Source organism: Cupressus sempervirens, chromosome 9 (assembly GCF_028749045.1).
Source record: "Cupressus sempervirens isolate cs-2001-9-10 chromosome 9, ASM2874904v1, whole genome shotgun sequence".
NCBI lineage: Eukaryota > Viridiplantae > Streptophyta > Pinopsida > Cupressales > Cupressaceae > Cupressus > Cupressus sempervirens.
Genome location: NC_143126.1, coordinates 618,463,184 through 618,477,152, shown reverse-complemented (window position 1 = coordinate 618,477,152; position 13,969 = coordinate 618,463,184). Strand labels below are relative to the sequence as shown.

General features: G+C 40.0%; 1 protein-coding gene across 4 annotated transcripts in view; it reads right to left on the bottom strand.

Moving 5' to 3' along the window:
• Positions 1-13,969, bottom strand: part of LOC149540224 (alpha-L-fucosidase 2-like) — a 126,388-nt gene that overhangs the window by 20,810 nt on the left and 91,609 nt on the right. For all 4 annotated transcript variants that reach the window (XM_089801361.1, XM_089801363.1, XM_089801360.1 and 1 more), the window contains exon 5: positions 10,786-10,944. In XM_089801361.1, the coding sequence (XP_089657487.1) occupies positions 10,786-10,944 (159 nt within the window). The remainder of the gene's footprint in view (positions 1-10,785; positions 10,945-13,969) is intronic.

Sequence of the window (13,969 nt, the reverse complement as noted above, 5' to 3'; positions counted from 1 at the left end):
TTCTTCTCCTACCCGCGAGCTTTGTTTCCTTACCCGCGGACTATTCTTTCACTGGCGGTTAACGGCGAGGATTTTATAAAATATAATGCCCGCGGGGGCTCTCTCTTCTTTTTTTCTGCCGAAGGAACTTATGCTGTCAATCCTCCTCCTTTCTCTGCCGGAGTAAAGTCATCCCACGAGGCTTTACCCTCCACGGGAGTCTCTTGCCCGCGGACTCACGGGACTTTAAGTGCCCACGGACAGGCAGTTGCCTGCGGGACTTTCAGTCCGCGGGCCTTCCAGTCCGCAGGGCCCGCAGGACTTCCCGGCCGCTACCTTTTTTTTTTTTTTCAATTTTTTTTGTTTTTTTTTTAATTTATTTATTTATTTATTTTTAAAAGAAATCAAATAACAGAGGTACCTCCATTTTGCCTCCAGGTGTCGCCATTCTGCAACGACGACAGAGTCAGCTGGCCATCTTGTGACAACGATGGAGTCTTCCTAGCACCATATATTTTGAATTTGGATCTGTTGACTGTCGGAGGTACCTTTTGCCCGTCCAAAGTTGATAATCTGATCGCTCCATTGTCGCCGACCTTCCGAATCTGATATGGTCCAACACATCTGCCCTTAAACTTTTTCACTTTGGTTTCATTATGGCTGTCGTACACCTTACGTTTGTTCTGTGCCACCCCCGTCGCCCACTGTGCCTGCAGTCGTCGCGCAACTGGATTATTTCCTTGCTGTCGGTGCCCTTCCACTAATTTTATGCTGCGATGTAACCTTTTCTTTCCGCGCAGTCTATTCACCATGTACCGGAGAATGGGATTTTTCGTTTTTCTGTGTTCAGACTGTATGTTGTTCCCCTCAGCTTCAGCCATGGCAGCTTTTCCCTCTTCCACTTCCCTGCATTCCTCCGGACATTCGTTTTCCTCCTTTTTCTCATCTTCGTCGACCCCTAGCATATTACAACTCGGAAAGAGTTCGTAGTCTTCTATCTGCCAGTGGTAAAGGCCATTCACCGAGTCCAGGTCGTCGTCATTCGATCCTCCGTCAAGTCTCAATACTCCTTCTTCATCCGGTTCCATTCTCCTCTTTCCTTCATCATCACTCTCGCCTTCACTGTCAGAATCTGACAATGCTGCCTCCTCGCCAACCATTTGCGTGTGCAAGTCAATTATGAATCTTTTGCCTCCGCGCTCCATTGATAGGGTATTGCGTTTCCAATCATGTTTTACTTTTGCTTGCACCAACCAATCCCGTCCCACAATAGCATCATAGCCTTTTCTTTTTAATGGAATGACCAAAAAATCCAATAAAAATGGTTGCGTACCAATTGTTACCGGTTGCGCTTTCAGAATTCCCAACGGTTTGATTCCATGTTGGTCTGCCGTGAGCAACTGAAATGCAGGTGGCCACGCGTCGGCTTTCCCAACTTCTTCCAAGTATCCTCCGGTAAGACATTCACGCCGGACCCTCCGTCAACAATTGTCTCTGTCAAAACATTTCCCAAAATCCCCATCTCAACGATCGCCGGATGCCGTCCGGAGGTGAGTGCCAGCAGCATTGGGTCTGTTGTCATCACTTCCCTACTATTCCTTCTTGTGTCCTCCGGTGCTTTCGAAAACGGTGTATGATTCAGAATAGCCGTCCGTAACTGGGGCATTGTGAGAAGGAGGTCACTTATCTTGACCGGTATCTCCGTTTGTAAGATCTGTCGTACAATGCTTTGTTCTGCGAAGTTCTTTGCCAAGGTGCCGGTGATGTCCTTCAACTGAGATGTTTCCGCCGACGATGCCTTTGCAATGTCCGCCTGCACTTCCCCCACTTTTCTCTTTTCCTCCGCTTGCCTCCGTGTAATTGCCAAAACCTCCTCTACATCCGTGCCGACAGTGATCAAATTTACTCCAGCCTTTGGACACTTGGAATCTTCGTGATTGCCGAGTCCGCACCATCTGCATAATAATTTCGGGTGTTTGCCACTGTACAATCTCGCGCAAAATGACCCCACAAATTACATGCTCGACATTGAACGATCGGCCGTCCATTTGCATCATACTGAGTTCGACTTCGGCTCCCATTATTATTGTTATTATTTTGCCCTCTGTTATTATTCCTGTATCCTCTGGATGTAGCATCGGTAGTATTCGTGTTTCCGCTACTACCCGACGGGGAAGCCTCCTGTGTGAGAAACACCTGCGGAGATCCTCTTGTCTTCATGTTAAAGGGGCACTCCTTTGTCGAATGGCCCATGATCTGACAGATGTCACAAAATTGGTTCTTCGGACACGATCCTTTAGTATGCCCGTCGGTCTTACGTTCCGTGCACCATAATTCATTACCTTTTCGCTCTTTTTGCATATTTTTAAACTCCATCATTCGAACCATATCCTTTTGTAAGTCACGAACCTTTTTGTTACTACCTTCGTCATCGCTGCTATCATCTCCAGCAAATTCGTCGTCATCAGAGTCAGAGGAGCTGGTTTTCTTCTTCTTTGTCTTCTGCGCACTTTCAAGGTCTAGTGCTCTGTTATAAGCATCGGCATATGATGACGGTGGCACAATTTTCATTTTCCTCCGCAACTTCGAGCGTTGGCCATCCACAAACCACCTTTTCTGCAATCCGTCCGCTGGCTTGCTTTCCATTTTGTTTATTAAGTCTTTCAATCTCCTGGCGTAGACACGGACAATTTCGTGCTTCCCTTGCTTGGTATCGAAAATTTCCGCTACAATTTCATTATCATCCCGCAAAAGTTTAAATTCTGCCAAGAACTCCTTTTTAATGTTATCCCATGTATCCAGCTTCTGTGGATCCATATCCGAAAACCGATCAATCGCGACACCCCGTAGGGTTGCCGGAAATTGCCTAGCCCATTCGTCGGCATCTGTGATTCCATTTGCCCGCCAGATCGTCTCACATGTCTTACAATGTCGGAGGGGGTCGACTGTACCATCGCCTTCAAATTTTGGTAATTTTTCTTTGGGTCCCGCCATAACTCTGGAGGTCTGCACTCCTACAGTGGTCGGCACTCCCACACCGGCAGTGGTACTCCCACACCGGAGGTGTCGACAGCTGCGAACTTTGGTGAAGATGGAGGATCCTCCGAAATTGTTTCCCGCGGAAGTCTATCCTGGACGAAGAGGTCACTCCACGCTCGTGCTCCGTCGGCACCACGAGCCGTGCGAGTTGATGCTCTCCCATCTGAACTTTCTTCCCTTGGCGAACACAAATTCAAGAACTCCTCCCGTGCTTCTTCCACCAATTCCACCCGCTGCCGAGTCTCCTCCAACAATTCCTCCGCACTTCGGTTTTCGTTGGCAATCCTCTGAAATCTTCGTCGGCGTTCGGCTTGCTGTGCTAGAATTAAATTCTCTTGCGCAATACGGATTCCATCTTTTCCCTGCACCTTATTTCGATCCTTGTTAAGCTGATTTGGCATTAATCTTCATTCCTCCACCTTCCAGATTCATACGGCAACGGCGCCAAATGTTTATCGTACAGGTAAAGAAGTCAACACATACAGACAATAATAGCAGAATTATATTCGCAATAGTAGATGAATGATGATTTACAATGATCCCAGACGGGATATAAATACTACCGCCAAACCTTCCCGAAGGAGTCCGTCGGCCACAATTATTCTATCTGTTACAAACTATTTACCGCCGGACCGTCGGCTACGGAATACCGAAACACCGCCGGACCGTCGGCTACAGAATACAGAAACACCACCGAACCGTCGGCTACAGAAACATCGCCGGACCGTTGGCTACAGAAACACCGCCGGACCGTCGGCTACAGGAACATCGCCGGACCGTCGGCTACAGAAACATCGCCGGACCGTCGGCTACAGAATACAAAATACCGCCGGAACCATCCAGTCGGCTAATAAAGAGGGTGAAGAAGTGTAACACGATGAATAGGAGAAACATAGGTTTATGCTTGGAAATCTGAGGCATACTGATCTGGTTTCTCTCATAACCTACTTTCGTGCCAACGATGAAAGCCTCCTCGTTTGTCAATAATTTGGTAGAGCAGAAGTTACACAACTCCAAACTGTCGATTATGATTTGAGGCACATCAGACTTGGCATGTTCTTGTCACAGGCTCCTTCCATCAGTGACTCCGCCTCGGATTCATTAAATCCACTCTTGATTGACAATGGACATGCTCTCAACTATCAGATCAATGCATTGAGCAAAGGTTTTTTTTTGCATTGACTGATCAACACACGTGACCTCTTCTCTATCGTTCACAGTCAATAAACCAAATTGGTTCTTCCCCATATTAACTCCTTTTCAACGCTGTCGGGAATGTTACTTAGGAATTCCTTATTCTTTGAATTTGTTGCTTCTCTACTCCGTTTATCTGCCTGTCTGATACTGAAACACCAATTTCTTTTGGGTATTGATAGTTTATATACTTTTTCAGATTTGATGCATTTCTTTTGTTATTGGTAAATGGATTTAGTTTCTCTGTGCAAACACAACAGCCATGGAAGGGAAAACAATGCTTATGCACTGGACACCATGGCCAAATCTTCCAATATGTTGATTGGTCTAGATTTTGAAGCCTGGATTACATATTAGGGTCTGACTATCCTAGGCTTGGGGTGTTAATTAGAGGTAGAGCCAATCTGCCCCTGTCGACTCATTTTCACTTAACCGAGCACGTAATGCAAGTGCACTCTAACTATGAACCAAACAAGGGATTAAGAGGACTTGAATTGCAATTTTTCATTCCTATTCTCTATTCCCATTCCCATCCCGATTTTCTAGTCTAATTTCTAATTCCTATGCCAGCAACCAAACGGGCCCTAAAGGAAATGGAGATCAACATGGCAACCCTTCCTCTGTCATTTATTTACATATTTATAGATTTTAGCAGTCTAATTATAGAGGCCTCATGTTCATTGTAACTGCCTCTTCAGCATTATCCAACATGTTCTTTCTCATGAGAGGGAATTAGGAATCTTCTCTTGGATACTGAAGCCAACAGTCAATAAAAGTGCAATTGGTGGTCCTTTCAATTCATTGAATGGCCCATTGAAGAATTCATGAAAGCACGTTTTCACAAAGACAGTTTTTACACACCATCAATCACTTAAGCTCCTTCGCTAACACCTTTCACTAAGACATGTAGTTCACAGATGATTGCTCATCAAACAAAGAAGGCATTTAGGCAAGGCATACGAGGCACCTCTTAGAACACCAAGCTTTGATAAACAACACTTTATCACCAAGATAAGACATAAGTTATATCAAATTCCTTGCCAAGGTAGGTATTTATGTTGCTAAGACAGCTAAGCCTTTTCATAGATTTTCATAGCTTTACCAAAAAGATCATGTCGATGAGATGGAATAGGAGCTTCATTAAAATAATTTCACTTTATCCTCAAAAGCCTTTTGAATACATCCTCATCGGCAAGACAAAAAGACTGTCACACCAATAACAACTTGTCAATATAGGTATTCATATCGATAAGACCCTTGAGCTCTTCCCTATACTACTAAAGCTCCATCAACAACTGTTCATCGGCCAAACAAGATAATTGTTACATTGACAATGACTTCGTTGAAATAAGTTTGCATTTCGAAAAGAAAACTGGGATGTTCAATAGACCATCGTTGATACCCTAATAATAAGTTCACCAGCAAGACGAACCAATTGTTTGATCGAACTTCATTGTTTCTTATTGTCTTTACATATATCTTTGAAGTTCTATCTTTCTCGTTGGGTTCCAACAAGAGTTCTAAAACCAAACTTTATCTCTGCCTTTTCTTGCCTTCTATATGTTGTATTATGGCTCATATGACTTGTTGGGCTTTAAAGGTGTCAATTGTTCCTTCAACTGTTGTGTGGTTCGACGATGGTTCCAAATCCCCCCATTGAGTTCTGACTACACTTCAATAACTTCCATCGAGCCCCACCTCTACCTCTAGAGCCATAGAGACTTTCTACAGCTATAAATTTGTCCCACTTTGGACAACTGAATCTCTTGAGATGTCAATGCTTTTGGCTCTAATTAGGTTGTTGAGTACCAACACCTATTCTATAACTAGAAAATTATGTCATCTCCTTTTCATTCTTACAATTTATTTTCTTTTCACCCATTCTATGGTTTCAGGTGGTGAGTCGAGGTCCAACAGGGATTCAAGAAGCAACCAAAAACTCCAACCAATTTGAGAAAAGACTTGAACAACATCATTTAAGTTAGAAAAAGACAAGGAATTGGAAATTTTCTAATTGGAGGGGGGTAGGGGAATTTGGCAACAAGAGTATTGCTTGCAAATTGATATGCATAGATGGATGGTGTTAATGGAATGGTGGTAGCTTGAACATCTTACATTTACCTTAGAAGATTGCACTATCTTGGTTGATGTCAATGGTTAAACTAAGTTTAGTAGAATCACAAAGACGTCCACTGTTTCTTGCATTCTAGGAGTAGATTAGATTCTCTAAACCCTTATCCTTGCAGTTGATTTGGTTGGAAGTGATTGAAGAAGTTAAAGTAGTTGGTAGCCATTGAATGAATAGCATAAGTCCCTTTGTTGTAACCAACATAAAACATCATAAAACTGAGTGAAAATTCACGATTGAGAAGGAACCTTAAGGTTGTCCCATTTGACTGCACAATCAATATACATTGTTTAGCATATGATGTAACATTCCCTTTCTAGTGTTCACAACATGATGTTGTCATTAGCCTATTTCCATACTGTCCTGTAGGCAAATCGAGACATAAAAGGGACTGAGGCAATTTGACCTAGGTGGTTTTTGTTGCAATTCATTCTATAGTGATCTAAGGTAGTTTCGTGCATACTATTTATAGCAAGTCATTTTGGGCATGTTGGACTTCCATTTGCAATGACATGTTGATGATAAATGGGTTGTATAGACAAGATCATTTATTTATCGTTGAAATAATTTGTTATGCGTTAATGAAGTCATTTTATAAAGTTAACTTTAATTATTTAACTTTATTAATGCAATCTATAGTTTGTGGGAAATATTTAATTCATGGCCCCATTTCCTCTATGATACATGGGAACTATAAAAAGAAGTTATTGGGGACTTAAGTGAAAAAAAATTAAGTTAAATGGCATGGAAATATTAAAGAAAAAACAATTGTGATAAAACAGGGGCCGAAAAAGCATCCATGAGAAAATAGGATTGAGAAAGCAAAAATCTTGAAATTATAGGAAAGAACAAAAAAATCATGTTTATCCCACATTGTCAAGGTGAGTGGTACTATGGTTGAGCTCTTAGAAAGTGTTATAAAAAAATCGAAGAGCTCTCTTTCAGCATGCTAGGAGATTGAATGCAATTCGTGAAACTGTGGAGATAATATCTCTCGTGCTTGGAGGACACAAACTCTCTTTGCTATCAATTTTGATGCCAGCTTCAAGGTAAAATCCGAAGATTGTGTGTTTGCTATCTGTATTTACAGTTGCCAGGAAAGTTTGAGTTTGAGAAAGATGATATTGATTGAGGTTTGATTTCTTGGGTTGATCCATTTATGTTGTTGTAAGAGAAATCAAGGGATTTAATTTGTAGTGAAGGAGCTGTGATGAATCTGTTCAAGTGTTTGTGTTGAGAAGAGTTTGAACCTGATTTGTGAGTGGAGATTCAAGTGTCATTGTTGTTTGTACACATACTCTTTGTTGGCTGTATCAGATAGCCAGCTGAAGATTATTTGTACATGTCATACATACATGAGAGCATATTCAAAGGGCTGTTACAGTCTGAAACCAGTGTTGTAAAATAGACTAGAAGCTGTCAGCAGTGCCGTACAAGCTACAACTGATGCATACAGAGTCACAGACCCTACTTTATCTGAAGCTGCCATCAAGGGTGTCATACCAAGTTCTGGAAAGCTGCTACAGGACCATAAATTTAGGTCTGAGGATCTCTAGGGACAATCTTTATCAGTCAAGGGGCCTCATGGCAGTACCAAACACAGTCACCTAACCACAAATAGGAGAATCTGGAGCAGCACGTTTGGGCATGAATGAGAGCATTAATCTATCAACATCAGTTCTGATATGAACTTCCAGGTCTGTAATATTTACAAATTGCTTATGCTTGAATAAATAAATTCTGAAAGTGGTGGATAGTGAATAGGCTTGTCTCTATACCTTTGCTTTGTGTGTCATTTCTATATATTGTGCAAATATTTATTATGTGTTGAAAGAACTAAACTACTAGCAACCACAAACACCATAGTAGACACATTTACTTCAGCATGCATAACCAATCAATAATTAAGTATTCCGATAGCAAGCAAACTGTTTGATAAAACTCCAGTGATTAGAAATGGCAATAAATCATCAGAAGAGGGGTTATCTTACATGTGAGTATTCTTATTCAAGAGAGAGTTGGAGATTCGGTGTTTCATCCTCAGATACTAAGTATTTGATTTTGTAAGTTGCAGTAGAATATGACTCACATCAACAAAAGTATTTAATCTGGCTTGTGGCACCCATCATGAGGACCGTCTGAAACCAAAAAGTGAAATAACCTTGACAGGAGTGCATTAAAAAACAATCATTCACCTTCTCTCCCTAAAACTTGATTCTCATTCTTGTGCGTATTTTTCTACTTTTCTCCTATCAAGTTTTTTCACTTTAGACTCTCATTGTACAGAGACTTTGAATGTATGGTTTAGGGAAAGGAGATCGAACACTCAATTGGGTTTGAGACTTCATATAGTCACATCTACAAGTGTCACAAGGAAAATACAATTGCTCTTTGACTGGTACACCCCTGCAAATATTTCAAAGGGAAAACAGGTTTTCTTCAAGTATGGACAACCTGATTATTGCCCTAAATCTCGGTCGATCTATTTGGCTTTATAATAGTCACTGCCATGTATTTATAATTTAATACGTCAAATAATTAAACCTTGTCATCATTTCCCTCATTCATTCACAGCAGCACAGAAAAGTAAAGGATTTTCTTTCAGTTTTCCTAATGTCACTATTCGAGTCCCGGCAGTGTTTAAGGTCACCTTTATTTAGTTGCTGCTGCACAGATGATTATCAGCTGAATCATACTTCAAGGTTACTTCATGTAGGCTTATAATTATTTTGTAGTCATAAACATTGATTTATTCTCTACCCTGAAGATTCTGACCATCATTTTTAGGTTTCAAATAGCCTTAGGGATAGCAAAAGAAGATCTGTTCCAAGACGTGGAACATTGTGAGCATGTAGCAGAGCCAAAGGCTGCTAACTACATATTTCTGCTTCCAATATTTGTTTATGCAGACCATTCTGTAATGGACAGGATATTTTACCTCTTACATCAGGAATATGAAAACAGATGATGTAATAACAAATTATTATACCTTAACATTGTCAAAGAAAGCTCTAGTTAGTCAAGTTAGCCATAGATTAATTTGTTTTATATATTTGTCTGATTGCAGTGTTTTGCGTTGCTTCCCTCACAAGGCTTCTTTTATAAATTGGATAAAGAATGGGTATTTTTCTAGACCTGTTTATGATTCTAACTGGAGACAAAATTTAAGAAAGATCCACTAAGATTGGCATTTATATCACAATAGCATTACACATTAACCAGATGTCAATCTGCGGTTGATCTGTCATCGACAGAACTATTCCAAATTCTAAGTACTCTCCCTAAATCAAATGCATACAATAAAGAGATGGTTTGTGAGATTAAACAAATGTAAACACAAACTGAAGCCATTAGTGGTTATCCTGTTAGATAAGATAACTGGTCATTGGCAGCCATCAACTCAATATGATGTTCTCACATAATGTTTTGACAAATTTGTTGGATATTTTGGGATCCAAAATAAACACATAAATCAAATGGACCCCTACGCTTGACTTATTAGCAAATGTGTCTTCTAAATCATTTCAAAATGCAAAAATCTACTAACAACATGGTATAGTGGATGCCAACCATCACAAATGTCATGAAAACAATTTGTCACGGCTTCAATCTTGTATTGTCAAATGTTGCATATCTCATGAATAATAAAATCCATACTGACATCTCTACTTGAAGTCATCATGTGCTAGAAAAGGAAGATATAAATGCAGAAGTGAAACATATACTTTTGAAACATTGGAATGCAGACTAGAATATAATATATATTATGTTTTCATGTCTTTACAAATTCCATACTGCCTATGACAACCCTTTTCCCATTAAAAACACCTACAACCTCCTCCACTCCAAAATTCCAACAGACACAACCTTTCCCCACCATACCAATACTACAAGCTCAACTTTAATTGCACTAGCCAACACAACCCAAATCCACTAACAAAATTTTACTATTACATGCTTAACATATATACATTATGCATCACTACCACATAAAGATACATGGTCCTTGCAAAGTAATCTAATTGTGACAAACCCAAGTACCCAAAACAGAATTTCCTCTAAGAGGCCAATTTTTACATTTTAAAACATGAACAACTTTGATGACAACCTAGTCTTGCCCTTTATTACTTTTGTCTTCAAAGGATTCACCTCTTATCAACGCTTGAGCTACACACATCTTTCACTCCCTATTTTGATATGCTATAAGCTTAGAAACATACATTAACTCTTTCATTAGTTTAAACATGTAAAAACTAACATTCAGAGATACTAAGAATGACATTTAATGTCTACGTATCAGGTAGACAAATAACAAAATTAAACAGAATAAAAGGACAAAAAAACTGTATTCTATATTTGCTCTTCTAAATTCACATTTTCTTTAATATGAAAAATGTGGGGACATAAACTTGTAGAGATTCCTACACATAAATTCAAGGCATTACCTTGTCACGAGTATAGGAATAATGCTCCCAAAGATGTGTGCACAGCCACGCTCCCCCCATAGGCCATAATGCCCATTTCGGATCCCCATCACTAGGAGAGGTTTTTGCCCAAATATCTGTAACATGATGGGTGACCCAGCCACCTGTTTTATAATTCACCTGTGGTAGCACAATTACTCTCTGATGTTAACAACCAACAATTTAAAAATTCAACATGTCTATTCTCACAAAGAAACATGCATCTATCTACTTTTAAATGTCAAAACAACATATTCTTTCTGGTTTTCCTCCTTGGTTGTCTGCCCCGGTTTCTTATTAAAGGCCAAACCATCTCGAGATGGACAGAGGACTATATAGACCCCATGTCTTTAGATTTAACAAGTTCTGCATAAGAGATGTAGATATTTAATTTTATCCAGCTGAAAATAAAATTGAAAAAGTATGCATATCACAATATAAGCAAACTGGGATGAACAAACAAAATGAAGAAGTCTTTAAATTGCATACTACTCAGATCAAGAGAATCATGTTGCCCAATGCTCGAGGTAGCACAGTCTTACCTCCATCATGCATCCAAATCTGATACATGATTTGGTTTGACATTTTATGGAGATATCTGTTATACCGAAAGCATTCATGTCGCAATCATATACTGCAGTGTTGCATATGGACCATACCTAGGGCTAGGTCACCTCCAGGCCATATATATTTGTGCCCAAGATGTATCTATTCAGAAAAATTCCATTTAACAGAAATGGTTAACATATTAAGTCACTGACCTACTATATAGATGAAGAAATAGCTAAATTTTTATTTTGGTAAAGATATTATTTCTTTGTAAGAATTTTCTATTTCCAACATTATTATAGTTCTATGCACAAAAGGGAAGTTTATTAATGAACTTCCTTTTCGTGGCCACATGAAACCATTATTAGCTCACTGAACTAGTATATAGATGAATGAGGTTATCAAGAAAGATTAAGTCCAACCAATCCATTGCTATTATTTGCAAATTGTGTGTGCTCTGATATCTGTTATGTATCTCTGCTGCCAGATTCCTATATTATTGGTGAACCTGACATAGCAACAGAAAGAGAGTCTTAACATTGTTTCCAAACAATTTATTGGTTTAAACAATAACTAGCATTCCACAAGGATGCATCTTGGTACCTGAGCCATCTAGGTTCCGTAAGGAGATACAAAGGGGATGCACCCCGAGAATCCCTTCTTTGTCATCGGTAGAAATTGTGTATCAGCGGACGGGTCCCTTCGGAAAGGTTCTTGTATTAGCTGATGGGTCCCTTCGGAAAGGTTCTTGTATCAGCTGACGGGTCCTTTCGTAAAGATTATTGTTATGTAGCCGACGGGTCCCTTCGAGAAAGTTCTTGTTACGTAGAATTGTGTATCAGCCGACAGGTCCCTTCGGAAAGGTTCTTGTATTAGCCAACGGGTCCCTTCGGGAAAGTTCTTGTTATGTAGCGACATGTTGTATGTGGCCGATGGACTCCTTCAGGAAGGTTCTTCGAAAAGTATTTATACCCCCTTCGGGAAGCATTGTATTCATCTTATCATTATACCAGTTGAGAAGACTTGAAGCTGCTATAGGCATGGAGTGTCTGTGTACCAGAGGCACTAGGAGTAGGTGTTGGCCAAGAGGCTGTCTTGGTGGATGCACAGAGAGCTCGGGAGGAGTGAGTCATCCAGAAGGCAGTATAGTGACACTTAGCCCAGTGGACCCAGTGTCGGACGCAAAGGAAGCAGCATGCGTGGCTATCAAGGTCAGCTTGAGGAAACAATATTGTGTTAGCAGAGGCTACAGATGTAACGGGATGAATGTGAAAGTGATGTGACAGAAGCAGATTTTTTTGCAGTCACTCTCTTAATGTATTTTATTTGTAATTGTCGTCCGGAGACGACTTTTTCTTTTGGGGGGGATGATGTCGTTGGTAGAAATTGTGTATCAGACGACGGGTCCCTTCGGAAAGGTTCTTGTATTAGCTGACGGGTCCCTTCGAAAAGGTTCTTGTATCAGCCGACAGGTCCCTTCGTAAAGGTTATTGTTATGTAGCCGACGGGTCCCTTCGGGAAAGTTCTTGTTACATAGCGACATGTTGTATGTGGCCGACGGACTCCTTCGGGAAGGTTCTTCGGAAAGTATTTATACCCCCTTCGGGAAGCATTGTATTCATCTTATCATTAAAGCATAACGTACTGGTTGGCATATGCGAATAATAATAAGAAGACTTCTGTTGTTCATTATCTGTGTGCGTTTCTTAATTAATCTACACGGTAAACATTCTTTATGACTTCTTTTTGCATTCAAAAAAAATTTGGAATTTTCCTAGGGTATAGGGACATGTCCCCAAGGTTTTTCTCCCATGTCCCTACACTTTGAACTTCTTGGGAACAAGGTATGGCTTGTGGATGTTTCCTAGCCATCCCAAAATTGGCCAAACTACTAGGAATGTCTCTAAAATGTCGAGATGACAAGGGGCAATGTGGGATAGCCAACCATCCTCAGGACATGTCAGGGAGGTCCAAGACATCCCTCGACTATCCCATGGACGGGTCACCATCCCCAATATTCTAGAAATCACAAAAAAAAAAAAAAAAAAACCCAAGTTTTAAAAAAGACAAGTTTCGATTTTTTTATTGCCTTTTGTTTGCAGGATACAAGGTTAAGGCACTACAAATGTTATTTGGATCATTTCTAGACCCATATATATCCCTTGATTAGCCTTCAAACACCTCTAATATGTCAAAATAACCTACAAAAGAGTAAAATGCTATAGAATAAAAGGTGATTTGTGGGAATATGATATGAGTTATTATGAAAGATCATGATGGAAAGGCATTATGAAAAGGCATTAAGAGGTCATAAGAGCGGGAGATAAGAGTGGAAGAGAGTGGAAACACATGGAATAATACAAAGCAAATATATGTAAGAATAATAAAGTTTGAAATATTTAAGTGATATATGTATCTATGGATTAAGCATGATGAATGAAATATAAGACACGTAAGACATTAATGTATATGAATATATGATGTTATGGATGTGTATATATCTAAGTTGCCCATTCGGGTTCAAGGATGGGTTCGGGTATGAAAACCTATGTAATATCCCTGTCATAAAATAGATTATTAATCAAACTATTGTTAATTAGGCCGATTGATTTAATAT